Source organism: Rattus norvegicus, chromosome 3, assembly GCF_021556685.1.
Source record: "Rattus norvegicus strain SHRSP/BbbUtx chromosome 3, alternate assembly SHRSP_T2T, whole genome shotgun sequence".
NCBI lineage: Eukaryota > Metazoa > Chordata > Mammalia > Rodentia > Muridae > Rattus > Rattus norvegicus.
In genome coordinates this window covers 57,407,771-57,433,985 of record NC_141536.1, presented here as the reverse complement: position 1 = coordinate 57,433,985, position 26,215 = coordinate 57,407,771, and the positions used below count along the sequence as shown (strand labels likewise).

Sequence of the window (26,215 nt, the reverse complement as noted above, 5' to 3'; positions counted from 1 at the left end):
CCCCTCTGGTTCCCCTCAGAAAAAAGCAGGCCTCCCAGGGACATCAACAAAATGGGGCTTAACAAGCTACAATGAGATTAGGCACATACCATCATATCAGGGCTGGACAAGCAACCCAGTAGGAGGAAAGGGGTCCCACTGAAGTGGAGAGTTCTGGCTTCTTAGGAAACTCAGTTGTGTCACATGATGTCTGGAAAGCTGTCTTGTGAGAGGATGTTTGAAAGGGCACGTAATGTTTGGAAGAGAGTATGCGTAGAATCCCACAGTGAAAGGACGCTCTTGCATTGCTGTGCCGTCTTCAATGGCTGCGCAGCGTTTCACTGGTTTTCACTGGTCTCTGCTGGTCTTCACTTCACAGAAGCACACCAAAGAACTTCTCATGGTACTCCAACTGATTCTTACCACTCCACTGACTCTTGCCAATTTGATGAGGCCTCCAGGTTTCTGTTGGATCGAGCTGTTACTACCGGTTACTGTTGGGTGTTTGCTATTGGACTGAACTGCTGATGTTCTGACAACAAAGAACTACTTCTAAACAAGTCCACAACCCCCTTTTCCTATTAAGTTTCTTTCCTGCTACCTTTGGTTGCTGGCCTAGAAGGGAGGTTGAAGTGTTTAAGAACCCTAGTTAAAGTAGGTTTTGAAAAATCTAAGTCTTATCCCACAAGTAGGCAAGAGTCAGAAACAGCCCCTGCTCCCACAAGAACCCCAAGCTATTTAACCATAACACAAATGTAGAGCCCTATAGGCTCCCTGATCTCCGATAACCCCCATAAGTCCTGGTCAGTTGATTCTGTTCTCATGATGTCCCCGACCCCTCTGGTTTCTTCTTCCTCCCCTTCTTCCTCCTTCCCCTCCTCCTTCCCTCCCTCTCCCCCTCCCTCTTCCTCCTCCACAGGACCCCCTAAGTTCTGCCTACTGTTTGGCTGTGGAACTTTGCATCAGCTGCCATCAATTGCTGGATTGCTGATGATTCTGCTAGGTTTCAGTCCCAGAACACTCTGCAGTCAGGACAGAGCTTTAAGTGAGTTTCCTGGAGTGATCTCATGACCTGGTTCTGCAGAGTTTGGAGGAAGCAGGCCGTGGTCAGTAAATAACTTTTTATAAGTACTTTTTAAAAATGGGCACACATAATCAGGTGATGGGCAGTGCTGGAAGCCCAGCCCACGCTCCTAAGATGTTATCGTTCTTCAGGAAAGATGGGCTTTAAATTTCCACGATCACTTTGATAAAAACCTGAAGAAATAGATTCAGTTTTGTTCCAGGGTTTCTCTGTGTAGCCCTGGCTGTCCTGGAACTAACACCGTAGACCAGGCTGGCCTCAAACTCAGAGATCCACCTGCCTCAGCCTTCTAAGTGCTGGAATTAAAGGCGTGGCCCAGCGTTGTAAAAGTATTTTGTAAAGTACTGTTTAGAAGTAGCCAGTGGTGGCACATGCCTTTAATCTGAGGCCAACCTGGTCTACAGAGCAAGTTCTAGGACAGCCAAGAGAAACCCTGTCCCAAAAACACAAAAACAAACAACAAAAAAACTAATAAACCATTTTTACAGAAAGAAACCCTACTTCCAAAATTTCATTCTGTATAACTATTTTTAAGGACGTGTTTTGGAGCTTACTATAGAAACATATTTTATCAAAGATCAAACAAACCAATTTTCTGTAAAATGAGTTTATTACTTTTTATTTTCACAACAGTTGAAATTTAAGAAAACATTAAAATTTCTAAAACACACTCCAAGGCATTAATTACCAACATGAGTATCCACACTGCGTCTACCGCAGTGAAAATCTGTACAAGTTAACTCACATATCCATATAATCCTTGTATTTTCTGGGTTGGAAACTTCCATGGCTACTAAGTTACACAGATAAATTAGCTAATTTACTCAACCTTACACGTCTGTATAAATTCTTTTCATCTGAATGTTCATTTAGCAAATATTATATAATATCAAAGCATCCAACTATGATACTGAACAGTGGGCTTTCGTGGAACTTCTCTATTCTCTTATGAGATAGATAATTAAATGCATGACAGATTCGGAGCCACATATGATCTTGATTATATGGGAGGAAAACGCCTAGGGAACTCGATTGTTAGCAAGTTCTAAGACTAAAATGAACTACTTCTATGAAAGGGAGGCACAAGCAGGTAAGCAAGCATCTATTGTTGGCGTCTGTAAGGACTGCGACTTTACCTGAAGAACAATGAGATTCAAAGAGGTTTAGACATGAGTGGTGGGAGGGGCTGGAGCGATGGCTCAGGATCTAGGTTTGGTGCCTGGCACCCACATGATGGCTCATAGCCATCTGTAACTCCAGTACAAGAGGAGTTCACACGCTCTGAGGGCACCAGGCATGTGCTTTGTACATGGAGGCAAAACACGCATATACAATAAAATAAAAGTTTTAAATTAAAGAAAAAAGTTTAGGCTCCTTAGTAAGATAAATAAATAAAAACCTGATTAAAGAATGGGCCAAGATCTCCACAACTCATCAGAGAAGGTGAACAGATGGAAAATGGAGAAAACCTCAGCGTCTTATGCTGATTGGAGTTACAGATCCACTGAAAAACAAAGTGCAAAGCCATCGCCTCTATCCCTGTCACCTACATAGGTGAGAAGCTGCACTCAGAACGACCAAATCCCAACACACTGACCAGGACACGGAACAGTGCCGCTGCAGGGTGTAGAAGAGCGTGGCAGTTTCTCACTCGCACCCTAGGGTCTGCAATACCTCAGTTCCATCCAAAACGGGTCGAATGCTTAGAACTGCACAGCAACTTGCACATGGATGTTTACTCGCAATTGCCAAAATTTGGAAGCACCCAGAAGGCTCTTCAGTGGTGACACAGCCATCTGAAAGCGCTGTTCGAGTTAAGAAGGAAGGGCAGCCGTGGCATAGAGAGGCATGATGAGAGCTGTGTGCTGAAGAAGCCAGTCCCAACAGACCTACTGTAAGATACAATGACCCAGATAACAAACAGAATGATGGCTTCTGAGGGGATGAGGGAGAGAAAAGGCCAAACAGTTGGAGCTGTAAGTTTGCCACTCAGCCAAGTCTTGACAAAGGTCACTTTTGAGTTTAATGAAAGGGCTTCTGCAGAATGTGTGGCAGTGTCAAACAGCGTAAATCTGGACATCTGTTGAAGCTGGTCAATATTTGCCTAAAGCACAAAAAATGCACTTGACATACTGTCCATTGCTTAGGAAAAACCCTGAGCTTTCTTTATAATACATAATGATAGCACAGACATGCGTCATGCTTATGTTTCAGGCTTTATCCAACCGAAGCTAATACTGTGGTCTTAGCAGCCAGAATACCACAGGATACTGAGGGAACAGTCAGGTCTCCTTAAAGAAGTATCATATCCAGGGCAGTGAGGAAGGTTTCTGGCCACTTAAATGATCATTAAGAACTAATATTTGGCTGATAAATTTTAATTTCATCTCTTACATATTGAGGAAAGAGATTAACAGTTTTATCCATGTCAAGATGTCTGTTTTGAAGGATTGATTCTATCTCTTCAAACACTTCTTTTTCCAGCTTCCTCACGTTGTCCAATATTGTCTTGCCTTTTTCCTAAAGACAATAATAAAAGTCAATATGCAAAATCCAATCCACTGGCAAGTTTGTTCATTCTGGTTTCTACTGATTTAGTTACTATCCTATTCTGTAGATGCAAAAGGAATGAAATAGAGATAAAAGAAATAAAATGAAAGGAAAGGAATTGTTTTCTTTGAGAAAAAGATCATTGCTCTAGATTCAGTTAATGCAGAAATACCAAAATAGTTATTTTAGCCAAAAATGCAAGAACAATCACATGGTACCAATAAAGAAAAGTTTAGAACAGAACAACTGAAAAATTGCTTTGATTAAGTATGAAGAAATATGCTGGAAATCAAGGATGAGATGCTTTTGAGGATTTAGAGCCTGTATATTTAAAGCCAATTGCATCAAATAAGGGGATGGGCCTGGAGCCCATCTTAGTAGCAGACTGTTAGCCGAGCGTGATTGAGGACCCACGTTCAACCCCTAGCACTGAGAAAACAGGACAGTAAATAAATGAATGCCCTTTGCACTAAGGAAACAAAATGGTAATGTTCAAGGGGGAAAGCAATAAGGACATTTTCTTCTTGTTTCAAGGGAGTGGGGGGTGTGTCCAGGACTCAGAAAGAAGCATTTTTCTACGTGTGCTGCTGGGCATTGAACCCAGGACCTTGAAAATGCTAGGCAAAGGGTCTATCACATTTCCAACCTAAAAAGGAATCATTTTTAATAGTTGAAAAGTTATCATCAACTTTTGAATCTAGAGGAAAGAAAAAACACTGTTCAAACAAGCACCATTTAGAACTTCTGAACAATTCTGGGGCAGAGTACCACAGACAGTGATTCCCAAAATGAAGTTGCATACAGTCCCCCTGCCCCAGGAAGCACTGTATTTTGTAACAATAAGGGGGAAATAACTTTTTAATAAACAATATTTAAGTAATTGATTACCTTTTTTGGAAACAAACTCAGAATTCCTGCCTGCCTGACATATAAAATAGATTCAGGACAGATTAGAGAACTAAATGTTGTTAAATTTTATTTATTTATTTGTGTGCATGTGTGTGGGTATGAGTGTGACTCCATACTTTGGAAGTCAGAGGACAGCTTGGAGGAGCAGGTTTCCTCATTTGACCATGAGTCAAATCATCAGTCTTGGTGGTAGGTGCCTTTACCTGCTGAGCCATTTCAGCAGTCCTGGGGAATGAAATATTTTTTAAAGTACACATATGTGGGACAGTGAGATGGCTCAGTGGGTAAAGGTGCTTTCTACCAAGCCTGAGTTCTATCCCCAGGACCAACATGGTCAAAGGAGAGAACCACCTCCTGAAAACTGTCCTCTGGCTTCACACACACACTACACACACACACACACACACACACACACACACACACACACACACACAGAGAGAGAGAGAGAGAGAGAGAGAGAGAGAGGCAGATATATGCCCCATATATATACACAAAATTAGTAAACATTTAAAAACTATATATAACCAAGAGAAAAATATAGATAAATTATTTGTTATGAGGCAGAGCAAGTGTTTTGAAGAATGAAATCAAGATGCCTTAAGAAAACAAAAAATACAACTGACTACAAAAAACATTTTTGACATAGATACTTAATTTCAGTTGACATTAAAAAATGTGGGGGCTGGGGATTTAGCTCAGTGGTAGAGCGCTTACCTAGGAAGCGCAAGGCCCTGGGTTCGGTCCCCAGCTCCGAAAAAAAGAACCAAAAAAAAAAAAAAAAAAAAAAGTGACATAAGCTAGAACAGTGGCATCCAACTGTAGTCTTCGTAGTTGGAAGCTGAGACATGAGGACCACCTAAATTCAAGAGTGGGAGTACAACTTAGGCAACACAGAAAGAACCTGTCTTTAGACATATAAATATGTGTGTATGTATTCGTGTGTGTGTGTGTGGGGGGGTTAATATTTGTATTATTGCCTCATGAGGAAAAACAAAAGATGGACTCGAAATCAATTGAGAAATAAGCTAAGGAAAAACAAATCACTAAGTCACTGAGGAGAAAATATGACAGTAAGCATAGAAGATTTCCAGCCACACTAGTAATCAAGGCATGAAAGGTAAAACTATCACAGAAGTGATTCTCCTTAAAGTGTAGAAATAGTTATTTAGAGAGGCAGAAGTAGACCCCAGCTCCATGACATTTCCTTCAAATTCTACTATCTTCCATTGCGTTAGAATGTCACTCCATAATGTTCATTAGAGTCTAAACCAGTAATAGCTTTTAAATCAATTCAATTTAGTTTACCAAATATTTAATACTGCCATAAAACCTACCTCCTTGGAGCAGTCTCTAGGGCAAAGGCTATGAGCACTTGAATGTTGTCATGAGCAGTGAGGTGTGTGGAGGTGGCCCAGGGCACCAGACTGGGGCTCCTGCAAGTATTGCCAAGGAGAACAGGACCAGGACCAGAAGGCCTCGAGTTTCAGCTGTCAGGGCAGGAGGATCTTAAAGTCAAGCACTGCTTGGGTTACAGACTGACTTCAAGACCAGTCTGGGCAACTTGAGGAGCCTTTGTCTCAGAAAGTACAAAGAGGGCTGGGGACAGTGGTGGGAAGGACAGTCAACAGGTGGTAGGGATAGGGGAGAAGCACACAAGATGGCTGGCCTGCTTATAGGGAGTGATTGATGCCTACCCTTTCACAGCTCTTCCATTTCCTTCTAATCTATGGGAGGTTTGTTTGTTTTCCTATCTCTAGAGTTGGGGAAAATGTTAGGGAAGTAAAGAGGTATAATATTAAGTTATTTTCTGGGGGATAGAGGGATGACTCAGTGGTTAAGAACACTGGCTACTCTTTCAGAGGTCCTGAGTTCAATTCCCAGCAACCACATGGTGGCTCACAACCATCTGTAATGAGATTCGATGTCCTCTTCTGGTGTGTCTGAAGACAGCTACGTTAAATAAATAATCCTTTTTAAAAAATTTATCTTTCAATCTGTTCCACAAAATAAATTCATGTCTATTTCTGGAGATGCTATTTCAAGTGATATATTGCTTTTCTAAATTGCTTCAAGTTTTAAAATAATGAGGATCTATTATTTTTATAATAACAACAATTAAAACAAAACCAACACCTAGCTAGGCAAGGTAGCACACACCCTTAATCTCAGCACTCAGGCAGAGGCAAGTGGATCCCCGTGAGTTCAAGGTCAGCCTGGTCTACACTGCAAATTCTGGGCTAGTCAGGAATATACAATGAGATCCTGTCTCAAAACTGTAAGCCAAAGCTCAAACAAAAACCTCAGCTCCTTATTTCAAGTCTACAGAGTCTTGATTGCTTTTTCTAGTTCTGTCTGCTTGTTGGCAGTACTGGGGTCTGGAGACTTAGATCTGCCCCCAAGCTCCCACTGACCTCCAGCCCCTGACATCACCGTGATTCTACTGTGGGGCTGTGGGATTAAGAACATTATATAAGGGGCTGGGGATTTAGCTCAGTGGTAGAGCGCTTACCTAGGAAGCGCAAGGCCCTGGGTTCGGTCCCCAGCTCCGAAAAAAAGAACCAAAAAAAAAAAAAAAAAAAGAACCAAAAAAAAAAAAAAGAACATTATATAAAAAGACCAGGTTAGTGCCCTTCAGAGACTGTAGTATTTTGTGTGGAATGTTTACTGGGCAAATTAAGCAACTTCCCCTGACCTCAGAATCTTTATCAGAATAATAAATAATAATATTAATACCTTCATTATAAAGTGGCTATAAAGATTAAATAAGACATATAAAACTATACATAATAACTGTCAGTAATTGTTAGCTATTGTTACTATATTCAAAATTTTAAATTTTTCTAAAGGAGTCAACATACTTACTCTGTTTTTGTTTTTCAAGACAGGGTCTCTCTCTGTAGACCATGCTGGCCTCCAAATCACAGAGACCCACCTGCTTCTGCCTCCCAAGTGCTAGGACTAAAGGCCCATTCATATATACTCTTTTTTTTTTTTAATTAGTTTTCCAAGACAGGCTTTCTCTGTGTAGCCTGGGTGTCCTAGAACTCACTTTGTAGACCAGGCTGTCCTTGAACTCACTTTGTAGACCAGGCTGTCCTTGAACTCAGAGATCCACCTGCGCTGACTTCCAAGTGCTGGGATTAAAGATGGTGTGTGCTACCACACTGGCTCACACACTCTCTTTTTTTTTAAACAGTGCTTTTTGTTTTTTTTAAAGAGTGCTTTTTTAAAATTTATTCTTTTATTTATGAGTACTCTATTGTTATCTTCAGACACACCAAAAGAGGGCATCGGATCCCTTTCCAGAAGGTTGTGAGCCAACATGTGGCTGCTGGGAATTGAACTCAGGACCTCCAGAAGAACAGTCAGTGCTCTTAACCTCTGAGCCATCCCTCCAGCCCCTGGCTCATACTCTTAACCAAAGGAAAAGCTACATTGCCCCATGAGTCTGAGAGTAACTGTTTCTAACCCTATTTACATGAAGGACAAAAAGAAAGCTAACACTCCACAATTCAAAATAAGAATTAAATTACACCCTAGACTATTCTTACTGATACAACAAACACTACGACCTGACCATACCTTATGGTTACTTATCATTTCCAAGGCCTGTTGATGGTTTTGGTAGAGTAGGTGTCTTCTGTCGGGCTTGACATATGGCTTCTTTGCCACGGGCCTCTCAAGTTCAAATGTTGGTGATTTTGTATCCAACAGTGGCGAAACATGTGGTACAAATATGAAAGGCTTAAAAATAGACCTAGAAGAAAGGGTCTTTGATGAATTTGCACGTCCAAATATAAAAAAATTAGTAATTACGTTGTCTTTGTAGAGTTCTTCTAATTGAGGCATCTAATAATAATGTCTATATTGTGATTGGTTCCCACCACACTAGTTACTCTCAGGCTTATCAACCTTGTGCATTTAGGCAAGAAGACAATGCTTTACTTAGCTCCGTATTCCCAAAGACCCGCCAGTTGGCCCAGCACACTCAGACTATCAGAAGTTTGTCATTTGCCAGGGTAAAAGCAATCCTAAGTGTCCCAGACAGTGGTTATAACTTAATGTAAAAAGCCAGCACCATATTAATAATATGAAAGACTGTAATGCTGGAGAAGAATAAAGATAAAATTGTTCCTAATGTAACATACATTAAATTGTTAACAGATACTAATGACTTAAATCAAGACACTCTGTGGAAGGCCTAAGGACGCTGAGCTAGAACTGATAATATTTTAAAGTGTGCATGTATGTTTTCTGAATGCCGTATATAAGTGTATCTGGTATAGGATCACTTAAGCTGTTCACTGTCATTGTCACTGAATGCTATACAGTCTGAAGTCAGTGGAAAAGTGGTTAAGTGCTTGTGGGGAAAAGAATAGCCACACACAAGAACCCATGAGCCTTTCTGTCTCATAAAAATGACAACAGTTATACGCTCAGAGAAACTGCAAATCAGAGTCGAAACAGACAACATATTAAAAGTTATAGCCTTATTTATGCAATAATGATGTACACCGAGGAACTGAGAGATGACTCAGTAGTACTCTAGCAGAAGACTTGCATTCAATTCCCAGTGGCCACCTTGGGCAGCTCCCAACCCTGTTACCCAGCTCTGGGTAAGCCAATGCCCAGGTCTCTGCACATTCATGCCACACACGCACAACTTAAAATAAATAAAGCTTTACAAAGACATGATTGCTTATAAAAATTGTATTGACAAAAATCACCTACACACTAATGATTGTACCCCAGCCGTGACCTCTCGGTGGTCACAGTGTTGGGAGACTTTACCTCTCAGGGTGTGGAGTCCCTGTAAGGAGGTGAATGCAGGGAAGGCTGGGATCCTGTGGTAAAATGGAAACCATGCTTGCGGTGGTCAGGAATTCTCCCTTCATGTTGATGCCACTGGGTCTGTCGCGAAGAATTTCCACCATCGTTTCATAAGTTATGTTTCCTGGGGAAATCATTTGAAAACCCATAAAACAAACAATGCATATATTTTACAAGCATAAGCCTTGTTCTCTGTTAATAAGATACAGTGAAACATATCGGTGTTGATTCTCCGGTCACCCAGAGGGGGAGGGCAAAAGGTGACCTGTGTGCTCATTACCGACCCAGGTCTCCACTCACATTTATATCAGCCACAAAATCAAATAGCACATTAGTCATGCATGCTCCTGTGGCCCCATATCTACCTAGCAGGAGCAAAGACTATTTATCAACTAAGTAAAAAGTCAGTGTGGGGAACATGACGAAAGCTATGGAACCTATTTGGGGGCCTGGAGAGAGAGCTCAGTGGTTAAGAGCACCTGCTGCTCTTGCTCTTTAAAAACAACAACAACAACAACAAAAATCTATTTATTTATTTCTCTTTTTAAAAAAAAACATTTATTTGTTTGCTTATTTATTTATTATGTACACAGTGTTGCACCTGCATATATGCCTACAGGCCAGAAGAGGGTCCCAGATCCCTACAGATGGTTGTGAGCTACCAGGTGGTTGCTAGAATTTGAACTCAGGACCTCTGGAAGAGCAGTTGGTGCTCTCAAACCTCTGAGTCATCTCTCCAGTCCCACCTGGTGCTCTTCCAGAGGACCCAACCATCCATAACTTCCTCAGTCTCCAGGGAGCTATGGTTCAGATAAGCACTACCATGTAAAAGCACTTCAGGAAAAAATGCCTGTGAGAAACGGTGGAGAATTAGGAGATAATCAATATATCTCAAGATTGATAAAAGTCTGAGGCTGAGCTTAGCAGAAGAAAAGGCAGATTTGGTATAGGTAACCCTAACTGCCGTTCACTCAAGGACATCTTAGCAAAGCTGTCACAGGTCGATCCTTGATTAAAAAGTCAACCTGGGGGAGGGGGAGGAGATGGGGAGGCACCACAGACCTGCCCTAGTCTCTCTACAATTCTGCCACTCAACTGTGGGAACTGTAGTCACATGACCACACAGTATCCATGCATGACTGATTGTGAGCACTGCCACTGTGGCCACAGAACATAAAGTATTATTTTAAATGCACTTCCTGCTTCTCTTGCTCTTCACCTAGTCCTGCATACCATGCTTCTATCTGGGACCATCCTGCCCCACTTTCTTCTGTCTCCCCTCCTTTTTGTCACTTCTCCCTCTACTGGTACAAGGATAACACCATGGGGGTCACACTAACAGGTGTTCTGCCACCAAACCACACTCTATACACACTCCTTCCTTCCCCCTTCTTCCTTTCTTCTTTCCTTCCTTTCACTTCCTTCCTTCCTTCTTTTTTTTTTTTTAAATATTGAGGCAGGGTTTTACTAAGTTACCCAGACCAGTTCTCAAACTCACAATCCTCCTGCCTCAATGTTCTAGTAACTGTGACTCTATGCATGCAATACCACACTTGTCTGAGATTTATTTATTTTTTGCCTAAAGAATGTCCCTTAATATTTTAAGTCGCTAGTGGTGAGTGATGAAATCTGTCAGTTTTATTTTGAGTCTGTGTTTGGAGGCAATTTTCACAAAGGTGCAACCCCCATTAGTAGTTTTTTGCACCTTAAGGATGTCACTGTCCAGTCTCTGGGCTCCCTCCTTTCTGCTGAAAATGAGCTGTCGTGTTTATATTCTGTGAATATTGTCTCTAGGTGCTTTACAGATTTTTCTGTCTGTCCTCTGAAATATTATGGTGATGTGACTAGTTACTATCTTCCTTGTGACTTATACCGACGCTTTGTGGCTTTGATGGCTTTTATTACTTAGGAGAAATTCTCACCCAGTATCCTTCAAATACTGCTCTTCCCTTCTGTCTCCCTTCCTGCTGAGAACACACCCATGAGCTCATCTACTCTGGATCCCTGCCCCTTTCTATATTTTCTATTGACTTTTCACGTTCTTTTTCTTCTCTCTTTGTTAAATCTGATGGGCTTAGCTTCAGATATATTTTTTCCTGCTCTATCATTTCCACTTGGTTCCCTAGTTCATGGATTAAATTCTCCATTTTCTCTTCCTCTCTTTTTTTTAATTCCCTTTGAGTCTCACTATGTTACCCTGCTGACCTAGACTCAGTAAGTAGACAAGAAGGCCTTGAACCTGTGGCTATTCTCTTGCCCTCCATGCTGAGATGGTTGACTGTACTACCATGTCTGTTCCAGATCTGTTTCCTTCATCTAATTCTCTCCAACATATTTTTTGTTGTTAAATACTTTTAAAGTAATTTTAACATTCATTCTGTTTCTGATAAAGTTAGTAAGTGGATAGCCTGAGGACTGGTTTCTAATGTTCACTTCTTTTCCTCTTGGTTTTCAGTCATTTAGTCCTACATGGTGGCAAAACTAATACTTTCCTCTTCTCCACTATCATGTGATTATACACATTCTACATGTGATTACACGTGCTGGTGCACATGTTTATGCATCCAAGTAGAGTCATGAGGCTGATGTCTAGAACCACCGCTGACCACTCCTCCACCCTGTGAACTGAAGAGCCTCTTAGGCAAGCCCAGAGCTCACCAATATGGCTGTGTCACAGGTCAGCATGTCCTGGGGATTGAGCCTCTGCATTCAAGGCTGGCATTCCAGACAGGCCATCATGCTCACCCGACATGGATCTGAACTTGGGTCTCCATGCTTACACAGCAAGTACTGTAACCGAGGTGCCAACCCCAGATGACTCCTGACGGAATGCTGAGTACGGCAAATGGAAAGCTGTGAAAGCTCCACGTGGAGTTTTATTTTTTTAGATTTTTTATTTATATATTTTGTATATATGGATGTTCTCTCTTTATGAATATCTGCACACCAAAAGAGGACTCTGGATCCCTGGAACTACAGTGACAGATGGTGGTGAGCATGGGTACTGGGAACTGAGCTCAGGACCTCTGGAAGAACAGCCAGTACTCTTTTCCTTATTTATTTTTAAAGATTTATTTAACATATAAAAGTACACCGTCACTGTCTTAGACACACCAGAAGAGGGCATCAGATCTCATTACAGATGGTTGTGAGCCACCATGTGGTTGCTGGGATTTGAACTCAGGACCTCTGGAAGAGCAGTCAGTGCTCTTAACCCCTGAGCCATCTCTCCAGCCCCCAAATTTGAATTCTGTCTTGTTTGTTTTTGCACGGGGGTTTGTTTTCTTACACAGAGGATTTGATGAGCTTATGGAAATAAGTAAAATGCAGGGACATACTTTCACTCAGCTGAGACGGATCTGCTCTGTTCATTCTCTCCTGTGACGACTGCAGAATTCTGGGATCTCAATTGGACCACTTTCTACTCCTGCCTCTCAGCTGATCCTCAAATAAAGCTGTCCTAAGGCCTATGGAACGTGTAGGCTCTCTGGTTTGCTTTTAATGGCCTTAACAATTACTGTCTGCTTAATCATGCTGTGTTTCATAAGAGCTTTAGATCTGAAACTCTTTAAGAACCAATTGTAACACAGAAAGTCGGGTTCTTTGTTAGGGATGTATCTCAGTGTTTAGGAGGTACAGAGTCCTGGATTCACTTTTCAAAATGAAAGGCTGAACAGGAAAAGGAAGAAAGGCCTATCCACAGTATTAGAACGGTCTCTTAACCGCTTTCATTAAGAGCTGTTTGGGGTGTGGGTCCATGCCTTCAAGCAGTGGGCCTTCCTTCTCAGATCTTAGAGTTACTCTTAGAAGGAGAGCAGTCTGATGCCAGTTATTTCTTTACAGCCAGGGGTAAGCTTTCCCCATTCCACCACTCTGCCTCTCATTTACCAGCTATGTCAGCCTCCTGTTACCCTAAAGTAGTACTGGTTTCTTAGTAACAGTGGCAGACATGGTTGATCTTTAACAAGAATAGCTTTAAATTAATGTAAAACATCCTCTCAAGAGCCACAGACTATCTAACCAAAAGCTTATACCGGTAGCAGGTATGAGAGGCCTTTCAAGTTGTTTGTCAGAGCATTACGAGATTCCCAAAATAACATGGTTTATTGCTGCCGGCATTGATCTGCCTCCCAGAAGTTGAAAATCAAGTTCCTAATGCCAAAGACAACACACATTTTGGACATAGGAGTCAGCAGATTTGAGCTGGAACCAACTCAAAAGCGTCCTCCCTGAGGACTAGTTCTCAGAGTACCACAGGGTCCAAGCAAGTTGTTAAGGGAGCAAAGCACTCAAAGTCCTACCCAGCCAGGATGCTGTGAACCACTATGACCAGCATAGACATCCCTGAAAGTGCAACAGTGGCAATTAACGAACCGCTGTCTAGTTAGACTCAAAGCCTACTCAGCAGGAGGGGAGTCATGCCTGCTACTGTAAATCTAGCCAACTACACACACACATACACACACCTACACACACACACCTACACACACACACCTACACACACACACACACCTACACACACACACATCTACACACACACACACCTACACCTACACACACACACACACACACACACACACACACACACACACACACACGGCTGGTGAGGCAATGGACTCAGGGACTATCATAAAAGGGGAGAAAAGATTGTAAGTCAGAGGACCAAGAAACTGCTGTGAGACTGTGTCCTTTATCTGTATCAGGGAAACTGTATACCTGTGAAATATCAACAACATGGCTGCCTAAACACGAGCTGAGCAATTCCAGTGAATGCTGACATCGCATAGAGCTGAAGAGAAAAGGGTGGGTGGTGGGTTGTGGGGATGGGGATGGGGATGGGATGGGACTAAACCTTCCTTCCCTGGGAATGAGCCCATCTAGTTTTCCCATACTAAGTGCTCTGTACTAGAGACACAGACATGCAGGTGACAGTGAAGGAGCTCAGAGGGCTGTGTTTTTATGTAGATTTTATTTACGTGTACGTGCTAACAACAACAGTTAAAGAGGAGCCCATAAACTTGGAAGGAAGAGGTGGCCATACACAGGATGGACAGGAGACAAATAATAAAATTATAAATATATATATTTTGTTTCTTTGCTTGTTTTCAAGATAGAGTGTTTTCTGTGTAGCCTTTGTTATCCTGGAACTTGGTCTATAGACCCCACCATCGAGCTATGAAATTATATTTTAATTACATTTTTAAAGAATCAAGAAAAATAAAATATAATTTCCGCCATTATATACACTAGGATATCTTATGTGGAAATGTTAATTGCCCTAAAATTATTTCTAAAGAAACAAATAACTTTCATTTACCTATGATTGGCCAACTACAGGTTTTTCTTTCCTTACAGAGCCCTACAACAATTGGGACTGGAAGCATATTATAAAATAGTATATGTACTATACACCAGCCCCTGGATTAACTCACAAAGACAATCTAAAAGGTGAGACTCTCCCTCTCCTCTTCTTTAATATGAGGTTCACAAGAGAAGTTCACAGCAAGTCTGTACCCAAATTATGATCTTTTGATGCTTCAATGAAAAAGGAATTTAACTTTCATATGGAAAGAATCTAGAGTGCTGCTGTTAAAGATACAAGCTACCAATATTAATGGCAACAGATTTGATATATATGTGTGTGTGTATATATGTATGCATGTATGTATGTATATATTCTCACACACATATATATTCTCTTACATAGTTCCTTCATGGTGTCGCATAATTCAAAGTCAAAAAATACTTTGCTGAATTTACAGATAACTTGTTGGAGGAGCTTATCTTTCAGTAAATCTCGAATAATACTGAGGAGAATAGAGGGCTACATCTACACTGAGCCCCTGATATTAAACTCAACAATAAAGCAAAACCCTACCATTCACACCTACCTATCAGGCACAAAGCTTCAACATCTAGTGAGATTTAAAACGATTCAGGTCTAAATTCCTATAAATGGCAAGTTTTAATAAAAAACAATGTCAGAACTATAACACCGTGATAATACAAGTATTATAAGAATGTTTTCAGGATTGGAAACCTACAATTCTCAGAATGAAAGGAGGATTTACATGATCACTTGAGTAGGACAGCTGTAAGTAATCCACTAGCAAGCATTGAATAAGTACCAGGACCGCAGTGGCAAGTTCAGCAAAGTAAATGTAAAACACAGGGTGCAATTTCACAGCAATTTAAACTGGTTACTCAGAATGCACGCACGCACATAGACACAATTTGATATATGCAGCACACTTAATAGCCATCAGCTAGGGACAGATGGAAAGAAAGGAAGTAGGCTCCTTATCTAGAGAAAAAAATTTAAGCATAATACGCCAGCAGACAATTTCATATGGGAACTATCGGAAAGACACTTATTCTTTCGGCAAAGCATTGAACACTGGATGAACCGTACATCACACTTGAAAAAAATGAAGTCTGTGTCTCATGCGCCCACTACTATATTCAGGCATGCATTTCAGGCCTGCCATCTGGTTATCTTACAGTTAAATAGGACAATTATTTCAATGTAATAGCTTATTAATTTATACCATTCTATGTGGTTGTCTTCCTTCTGTCTGGTTATCCTCCACCTTGGGATTATGGTTTTGCTTCTATCGTGTTTTCTGAGACAGTCTTCCTACACAGCCCAGACCGATACTGAACTCGTTTGTGCCTCCCAAATGGTGAGTCCTCACACTATTATGTATTAATTACGTACTGCCGATCTCCAACTCTGTGAGGGCGGGTGCCTGTGCAGAAGCATCAGTACACGTGTGCACACAGATGGAGGTCAGAGGTCAACATCAAGTATCTTCCTGTCTTGTTCTGCACCCCATGTTTAGAGACTGATTCAGCTAGACCGGTGGTTCTTAACCTGTGGCTGGAGAGCTCTGTGGGAGTCAACCAACCTTTCCACAGGGGTGGCCTATGACAATCCTCTTCGGAAAGGATCAAGTGTGACCTTGTTGGAGGAGATGTGGCAATGGGAGTGGGCTTTCAGGTTCCCAAGGTGTGTCTGTCTCTCTGTCTCTTTTCTCTCTCTTTCTCTACCCCTCTCTCTGTCTCTGTTTCTGTTTGTCTTTCTCTGCTTGCTACCTGGGGATTACAATGAAGCTCTCAACTACTTCTCCAGCACCATGCCTGGCTGCATGCTGTTATGCTCTCACCATGATGATAATGGGCTGACCCTCTGCAACTGTAGGCAAATAAATAAATAAATGCCCTCTTTTATAAGGGTTGCCTTGATCATGGTGTCTCTTCATAGCAATAGAAACATGGGCTTGGGAAATGGTTCACTGGGAGAGCACTTGCTGTGAGCTTTGAGTTTGGATCCCCAAACTCAAATAAAAGCCAGAGGTGGGAGCTCACAGCTTTAAACCCAGTGCTGGGGTGCAGACACAGGGTCTCAGGAGCTTGCTGGCCAGCTTCCCTCACTGAAACAGTAAGCTCCAGGTACAGTGAGAGACTGACTCAAAACTCAGGGGGAGAGCAACTAAGGAAGATATTAAACATCAAACCTCAGGCCTCCAAATACACAATCATGCCACCTAAACATGGATGTGTGCATATACAAAGACACACACAAACGAAAAGGATAAAACATACAAATAAAAATACTACTGTTAAAAGGTAATTAGAGAAGTAACAGTTTAGCTAGGTGTGGTAGTGTATGCCTTTAGTCCCAGCACTAGGGAAACAGAGGCAGGCAGATCTTTATGAGTTCAAGGCCAGCCTGGTCCACGCGGTGAATACTAGGCCAGTCAGGGCTATATATATAGTAAGTCTAGTTCAAATTTGTATGTATGTATGTATGTATGTATGTATGTATGTATGTATGTATGTATTCATTCATCTAATTCAAATTTTAAAAAAATAGAAAGTTTCTTGAGGATTGAGAATAGGAACTTGACTCTCAAAAGGAATCGGTATTTTCCTACAATGGTTTAATACTTTACACATATCAAAAAATAGCTTGTACTATCCTAACACTTTGCTTTATTTAAACCATATCTTTACTAGGTATGAGATCATTTCCACATTATAGCTGCACAAAATTCAATGTTTAAATGTTATTTAAATGCTAAAACTTACCTTTGTGTTTATTCAGAAGCTTGTAGCCCTGGCAGTATCTGCTTGGTGAAGTCATCATTGTGGCCGTGTCAGTGTAAGAATACGCTGCAGCAAAATCGAACTCCTCTTTGCCATCCCACCAGCCCCTCTGCTTAGCATAGTTCCTCATGTCTGGATGCTCCCGGTCAATCTTGGTTGTTATGGAAAACTGATTGGAAATATTACGAACTCCTATTTGCAAAGGATGAAAAGGAGGAGAGAAGCCACCTTTAACACAGAGGGTCTATCTCTACATCACCACCTCAACGGAGGTTTGGCCATGTGCATCTACTGCAGATTCTAAACAATTGAAATGGAGACCTAGCTCTGAGATAGCTGGAGACTCAGATGCATTTATATGAAATAATAGTCCAGGGAGATACTTCACTCAGTTTCTGCCCATCACGTTATAAAAACTGTAGAATATTATCACAACAGAAACATTGGCATTGATAGTGTTAAGGAAAAGAATCCTTGCTGGAGAGATGGCTCAGGGGTTAAGAGCACTGACTGCTCTTCCAGAAGTACTGAGTTCAATTCCCAGCAACCACATGGTGGCTCACAACCATCTGTAAAGAGATCTGATGTCCTCTTCTGATGTGTCTGAAGACAGCTACAGTGTACTTATATATAATAAATAAATAAAATCTTGGGGTTAGGGATTTAGCTCAGTGGTAGAGCGCTTGCCTAGCAAGCACAAGGCCCTGGGTTCGGTCCCCAGCTCCGGAAAAAAAAAAAAAAAAAAAAAGGAAAAGAATCCTTGGACCATCCATCATTTACCCTTTCATACCAGAGCCCTGCATCTCCCAGTCCTAACGACTCATCAGTGCACATGCATGCACACCAACGCACGTGCACACACACACACACACACACACACACACACACACACTGCTCAATACCCAGATGCAGGTGATTAGCGATCTATCAGAAATGTATCATTTCTGGGTGGGAGATAGTCCAAACCACGATCTAGTTCTTGAGATCATTTAGGAAAAGGACAAGAAAGCACTAGCAAGGTTATCTCAACGGGATGATCACACCCAGGAAGGCAGTCATTTTGCATGACCAGGTAAGACTTTTTCCAACAGTATTTATATTCCTTTGCCTTACGGGTAGCATGTTTGATAAAACAAAAAGTGGTCATTGATATAACCAAGCTAATCAGTGTAGTAATAAAATGGATTAAATTTTTTATAAATTTTATTAATACATAGAAAATGTCAAACTTAAAATATAAAAAAGTATTTCTAAAGCCCATAAGAAATAACTGGCAATAACCTATTTTGAAAGGTAATGCTCAAATCTTCCAGCACAGGCTCCCCGTGAAGTCCTTTGAACTCCTTCAGAGAAGCTCACAATGACTTTCCTTCCTTTAATGTTCACAGTACCCTTGCGTCCACATCATTCACCCAGTTAATTAACCAATTAATTGAGGCAGGTTCTCCTGAGGCTAAGGCTGGACTCAAGCTCTGTGTGAAGCAATGATCTTGTTCTTCTGCTCCCTCCCAGAGGGTGGGGTTGCAGCTGTGTGCCACTGGTCTCAGTTTTACACACTGCTGGTGATTAAACCAGGACTTGTGTGTGCCAAACAAGCACATCACCAAACGGGCTAACCTCCGCTAGTATTTTTATAGGTATCTCTTATCTCCTTTGGAACTAGGAGATTCAAGCTGTCAGTGCACAAGAAGCATGTGATTATGGTTCCACACAAGGCTGTGCAGAACAAGGAAAAGGGAAGGAACACTCTCACTCTGCACACTAAGTTACTTTCTCTCTCTAAAGTTCTTCACTTGGAATTAAGAGGACTGGCTGGGGTTGGGGATTTAGCTCAGTGGTAGAGCGCTTGCCTAGGAAGCGCAAGGCCCTGGGTTCGGTCCCCAGCTCCAAAAAAAAGAACCAAAAAAAAAAAAAAAAAAAAAGAGGACTGGCTGCAGAGAAAGCTTAATGGATTATGTGACTTCAAATCCCCAGGACTCAGGTAAAGCCAGGGATGACGGTAGTGTCTACAGTCTCGGAGCTTCTGTGGTGAGACGGAATGCAATGGTAGAAAATCCCCAGGAGCACGTGGATCAGACAGTCGAGGACACGCAGGGGCAGTGAACAGCAGGCACCATGAGCCACCACAGGCTGTCCTCCACCTTGTACACGGTGCTCCTGCATGCCTCCCCCACATACATACATGCACACGCATCACAAAGAAACACACACAAGAGGAAATAAGAGGAATATGTGACCACAAATAAATCACCCGGAGAAATCAATTCTAAAGCAATCAAACTGCATTTACTCAATGCCAACCAGTTCTAAACACTGACCCCAGGCCACCCATCCCAGTCAAACTCCCTTTCTTTACCTCTATACTTACACGTGATACAATTCTGGAATTCAGTCCAACGTTAGAAAACAAAGAAATAACAAGGAGTGGTTAAAAAGGGAGGGAAAAAAACCAAAAAACCCAGTACCACCGTGCTCTAAGTAGCCACAAGCTGCTGTGGAGGTAATGCTACCTGGTAATTTCTGTAAGAATGCTCACATGGGGCTGGAGAGATGGCTCAGCGGTTAAGAGAACTGGCTGCTCTTCCAGAGGACCTGAGTTCAAATCCCAGCAACCACATGGTGGCTCACAACCATCTGTAATGGGATGTGATGCCCTCTTCTGGTGTGTCTGAAGACAGTGAGAGTGTTCTCACATACATACAATAAATAATTCTTAAAAAAAAAAAAAAAAAGAATGCTCATCATGGTTCTTGTTCCCTTTCTGTTCTTTCTAATTCAAACCTTGCCCCACCGTTTATCCTTTAAAGCAATGGATTATAAATCTCCAAGGCAAGTGAATGCATTACCTACAGTTACCTGTAGATTTCATTAATTACATAATTAAATAAACCAAATTGCAAATAGTTGTTCATACCTTGGACTTTCTCTGCTGCCCAGAACTTCCCTGAAGTCTCCAGAATCCAGGCTTCATTCCTGTCAGCTATCAGGAAACTGTTATAATAGCTGAATTCTTCACCCTCTGCACAGTTTCCACCTTGGCCATATTTTCCTAATAAGTCAACAATGACGTTGAGAGCTTTTTCAGCTGTATCAGCTCTTTCAAGGCCGAGCCTAAAATAAAAATATTGAAGCTCTCAGATTAAAAATCATTTCCTTTACTCATCTAAACTCCCTATTCAAAAAACACTGTATTAACTATACTCAAAGTAAGACAATGCAAGTTAACAGGTAAAATAAAGTCTTACTTCTAAAGGCATTTCAAGTCAATTAAAACATTTTTGAAGTCAAGTTCCATGTTGGCAACTTATTGCAAAGTAATTTTTATTTCTAAGACTGAGATATTTCTTTGTAATTAATCAGTCATATAATAAAATAATTCAGGCAATTCTGAAGAATTATAACTTCTAATTTGACTCCTCTCCCAGTCAGAGATGTGCATGGGTTGTTGGTGTTCGTGTGGTACACACAGGTGTTCATGTGGGTGTGCACCTGAGAGTATGCATGCGTGTAACATGCATGTAGCCTCCTCAACTGCGCCCCACCTTATTTTACAAGACAGAGTCTCTCAGTGAACTGGAACTTACCCATTAAGCTAGAGTAGCTAACCAGCGAGCCCAGGAGCCGGCGTGCTTCTGCTTCCCCAACGCTGGGCTTGTTGCAGATGCACGTGAGCACTGGAGATGAAACTCCGTTCTCATGCTTGGCAGTGAGGATTGTGTAGATGGAGCCATGCGCTCAGACTAATGAGTGACATTTGAGAGCCATGAAGTTCTATGCTGGTGTGAAAATGGATGGGGGCTTTACCATTTCTTATACCGTCCACAGTGAGGAAGCAGCATAACCATTACCTGACAAGGTCCATGCCCAGAAGTGCCTCCTCCTTAGAAATATCTTCTCTTCCCCAGATAGCCTCATTCCCAATGCAGACTCCATGCTCATTGGCACCCATTTCTGCCCCCCACAGCCAAGCTGGGCGACTAAGAACAACAGCATATGTTTCAGGAACCTGATCGACTTCTATATAAGTACACTGTAAAAAGAAAAGTCATATACAACCAAAAATGAAACGGTGCCAAATCCCAGGACTGAAAACACCGTTGGAAGGGACGATCACAGTGGCGGTAGGGAATGGAGCTACATTGAAGTTTTCAATAATAAACTCATGCAGAGTTGACTCTAAAGCACTTATCATTTAACTACTTTCTGAGTGTGTCCTATTATACCCTGCTAAGACAGGTCAGTTACGAATCAAGACGGATCTTCATTCAAAAAACAAAGACTTCCCCATTAACTAAGATACAGAAAATATTAAATAGTAAGGCCCAAATGAAGATGAACAGAGCTGCTTTGGAAGCTTAGGAGTGATGGTTACTAATCTTCAAATTGTTTCAGGGAGAATGATTAATATGAGTTGAAGAGCAAGAAAGCAGTCCTCAAGTTCAATGTCTAGCATGTCCTGACTGGTGACATTATGCATTATAGGTTCGTGAGACCTTCAGTCAGATGAGAATGGCTGGGGGCCCACATTTCTGGTGTCAGTGACCTCTGAGACATCATGACGGGCTAGATTTAAACATACAGATATAGAACACAAAAGGTCTTATATTTTTATACGTATATGTATATCAGTGTTAGAACATCAAGAATCCAAAAAGTTCCTTACAATGGAACATAATGTAACCTTTAAGTTCCATGTAAATAGACTTTAAATAAAAATGTTAGAGGACATTTGATTTAATGTGCATATAAGAGGTGAGGAAAACATATAAGATGTATGTATTAGGTCCCTAATAAATCTTTTGGGTGAGCTGTAAAACTTATCTGTGGGCCTGAAAATGTAGCTCAGTTGCTAGAATGTGTGCCTAACATACAGGAGGCCGTAAGTTTGATCCCCCAGCACTATAGAAAAAGAAACAAAAACCTGTTATTAATAACATCTGGAATAATTTTTCTAATCTATTTCAAGAAGAATCCTTTTGATCTGTCAATGGAAACCCCAGCTCTACCTAACTTTTGAGATATTTATTTATTTACTTTATGAGTAGTTTATATGCACGTATTTCTGTGCATATATGTGCAGAAGACAGAAGCGAGCATTGGATCTCATGCAACTGGAGTTACGGATGGTAGTGAACCACCACCATATAGATGTGCTGAGACTCAAACCTGGGTCCTCTGAAAGAGCCACAAGTGCTTTTAACCACAGAGCCAACTCTCCATCCCCACTCTTTAATCTGACTAGATGTTCCTTCTCCGCTGCCCCAGCCACTACTCCTAAGTCCAGCATTTAAACCACCCTATGTTATCCTGAGGTTAGTTGCATCCATTTGTATATTCTTAGCTTCGGTATGATGTTGCCCAGGTTTTAATAACTTATTTGAAAACTCCTTATCATATCTAACATGTAGAAAGTATTCAAATACTTGATCAAAGAGACAAGTTTTATTATTTTAGCAGCTTCCTCTAAATTGTTGAAATAAAAGACCAGAAGTCCATTTTTTATTCAAACCATTTTCAACCTTAAATTCTTGAATTTTAACTTCAGTGGTCTTCTGTCAATTGGTAGCTAATGAAAGAAATAACCATTTATGGGGCTGGAGAAAATTCTCAGTGGTTACGAACACTTGCTGCTCTTGTACAGGACCAGGGCTCATTCCTAGCACCCACATGACAGCTCACCACTGTCTGTAACTGTCCTTCCAGAAGATCCAACACCCTGTCCTGGCGTCCTTGGGCACCAGGCACACACATGTGGTGCACAAGCATACATAGACAATAAAACTGTCCCTGAATATTTTAAGCAATAGATAATTGCTAGCACAACATGTATTTCACCTACCTTGAGACGTTTTTCCAGATCACTATGAACTGCAGCTGGAAAGTAAATTACTTCTTGTACTTCATCAAAGAGTCTGTCTGAATTTTTTCCAAAAATAACCCTATTTCCAACTGTTGCTGGAGGTAATGCCACAAACGTGTCACAGGAATAGGGCTGCATTTCTTTAAAAAAAAAAAAAAGTGAAAGCACATACAGGTTACAAAATAAAAAGAGGAAACACTTTCAAGTACACATAAAACAAAGAGCTTTTCTTTGTGACCGAGGGATATACCTAAGGAGGGAGTATAATGACGTTTTATATAATGACGTTTTACATATCATATTCTTTCTGCGCATTCCAGGGCAGCCAAGTGAATACAGTAAGACCTGTCTTAAACAAGTAAATAACAGAAACTATAAAAGATAGACTGTGATTTAGCAACTAACCATGTACTTCTTGATAACATGGCAGTAAGAGCCACTTTCTTGTAGTCTATGGTCAAGGTTCCCTATAAACCTCTCTCTTGAATCCTCCCCATTCCTCTCACTATGCCCACAGCTGTTCATGTCTTTGTGTATGCATGAGGCCCCTTACTAGCCCCCTGAGAGCTGGAGGACCTCTTGTTAGTTTTTCTATTGAAAATTGTGTAAAGGTTGGGTGGTGGTGGTACACACCTTTAACCCCGGGTGTTCGGAGGCAGAGGCAGTGAATCTCTTTGAGCTGGAGGCCAGCCTGGTCTACAAAGTGCTAGGTGCTAGGAACAGCCAGGGCTACATAGAGAAACCCTGCCCTTCCCCCAAACATAACCAACAATGACAAAACCAAAATCAAACAAACAACCCCCCCAAAAAAACCAAAAAGGAACTTATGTAAACAAACAAATGTTCCCAATATTGCTTCAGAGGAGGAAAAATGTACATAGATACTATAATATTGAAAAGACAGAATTTTTTTCCCTGTACACACTGAGTCAGTCCCTTTATTACTCTATCAGATGCTGGTGACCTGCCATCTGTGACAGGCTTTCTCGGGCACCTCTCCCCACTTCATTCCTTTGGGCTGTGGAAAGATCTGGTCTGGGTCTCCTCTCTCCATTGGCCCTGACTCTGTCCTGGGGTTCAAGACAGAAATTCTGAAGCAGACCCAGTACTTTGGAGAAATACAACAAAGATGTCAATGAGATTCTCACTGCTGGGGGCAGAGGCAGGTGGATCCCTGAGTTTGAGGCTAGCCCTGTGTTCCGGGACAGCCAGGAGTAGTGTCTCAAAAGCAAAACAAAACAAAACAAAAAACAAACAAAACCCCAACTTTATAATATTTTCAGGAAATTCATGTTTATAACTTAAAAATCCTGACTGTAGAACTGACATACAAATTCTCTTCATCTGTGATCTGGAAAATCTTAAATTCCAGTTTGTAGAACCATTCAAGATCCCCTATTTTTATTTTGCTTTCAGAACAGACATAGTTTTAGTTTCCTTCTTTTATTTATCTTTTAAAGATTTACTTTTACTATTTATGTGTATGTATAGTTTATGTCTGTTTACTAAGAATAGGGATGCCCTGGAAGGTCAGAAGTGGGCCTCAAACGCCCTGGACCTGGAGTTAGAGGTTGTGAGGCATTGTGCAAGCACACCTGTGTATTAGGAATTGAACTGAAGTCTTTGGGAAAAGTAATGAGCTATCTTAACCACTGAGCTCTCTAACCCAGTTCCCTTCTTTTATAAGAACCAAATCTTGCTGGGGATGGTGGTGCACACCTTTGATCCCAGAACTTGGGAAGCAGAGGCAGGCAGATCTTTGACCTACAGAGTGACACCCAGGGCTGCACAGAGAAACCCTGTCTTGAAAAACAAACAAGAAGAAACAATTTGTAGCACAGTTTTATAGAGGAGCATTCTAACTATTTAAGAAAAATAAAAAAATATAAACACAGTAAATGTTTTATTGAAAGCAAAACAAAGCAGGATATGGTAGCACACTGTAATCTCAGCACTCAGCAGAATGAACTAGAGTTTAAGGCTACCCTATGTTTCAAAATGAACAAAATGACTCAAGAAACAAGTCTATCACACAATAAGTGAAGAGTCTTCTCCATCTCAAAGATGGGAAGAGGTACCACTGTTTTTCTTTTGAGTCACAAATAACACACGATAAAACTCCTGGAACACCGCCAACTCCCAAACGAAAGCTGTCATCTGTTGTAATTTGGCGTGTTCTTATCCTCGCTAGAGACCGGTGGACTATGCCCTTGCCTACACGAACTGGGATGGCGGCAACAACTAAGAAACCAGCGCTCAGGGAAGAAAGCACTTGGCCCTAACGGGTTCTTATCATTCACGATTTTTGCTGAACATTTCCACATAGCTAGAAATAACCCAAGGAAGCTGAGTGTATTGGCCTTTAATTACAGCACTGGGGAGGCAAATGCAGGCGTGTATTGGCGCAGGCCTTTAATCCCAGCACTGGGGAGGGAAAGACAGGCAGATCTGTTAGGTCAAGGACAGCCAACGCTATATGGCGAGACCACGTATCAAAGATACATAGTAATAATAACAATTATTAAACAATAACAGTAATTGGAAAGGAAGAGCCTCGGTTCAGTCTATTCCCGTGCTTTTGGTAACACTAATCTCACAAACGTCCTACGGTTGGCGTAAAACTATCTCCATTATCTACATAGGAACAGCGCCGCAAAAGAAAAATTTTGCAACTGGAGTCGACGTTGCCAGAAAGTGCTGGGCTCGAACTTCAAGACCTCGCTTGTTCGGGACGTCTGCGCTCAGAACGATGCTGGCGCCCTAGAGCCCACCGCCGCTCGCGACCCTGCAGAGTGCGAACGACGCGCAGAGCGGACGCCTGAGCTTACCTCTGCTGCGCACGCGCGGACGCCGGGTAACAGCGACGAGAAGCAACTACCGGAAGAGAGCAGGAG

At 41.5% G+C, this 26,215-nt stretch overlaps 1 protein-coding gene across 5 annotated transcripts; it reads right to left on the bottom strand.

Moving 5' to 3' along the window:
* Positions 1-1,654: 1,654 nt before the first annotated feature.
* Positions 1,655-26,197, bottom strand: Scrn3 (secernin 3). Of its 5 annotated transcripts, none has more exons than XM_087652484.1 (9): positions 26,150-26,197; positions 23,301-23,461; positions 21,310-21,491; positions 20,376-20,572; positions 17,444-17,653; positions 9,314-9,476; positions 8,105-8,279; positions 5,857-6,009; positions 1,655-3,583 (listed from the first exon to the last, which is right to left on the bottom strand). In XM_087652484.1, the coding sequence occupies exons 2-8, from the start codon at positions 23,457-23,459 to the stop codon at positions 5,905-5,907; spliced, it is 1,191 nt and encodes a 396-aa protein (XP_087508610.1). In that variant the 5' UTR covers positions 23,460-23,461; positions 26,150-26,197; the 3' UTR covers positions 1,655-3,583; positions 5,857-5,904.
* Between the last annotated feature and the right edge of the window lie 18 nt (positions 26,198-26,215).

Coding starts and splice junctions, on each gene's coding strand:
- Scrn3 (XM_087652483.1), bottom strand. CDS start 23,459: ATGCAGCCCTATTCCTGTGACACGTTTGTGGCATTACCTCCAGCAACA. Junction 20,573..21,309: donor CTGGGCATGGACCTTGTCAG/GTAATGGTTATG, acceptor TTTTTATTTTAG/GCTCGGCCTTGAAAGAGCTG. Junction 9,477..17,443: donor GCTTCTGAATAAACACAAAG/GTAAGTTTTAGC, acceptor TGATTTCCCCAG/GAAACATAACTTATGAAACG.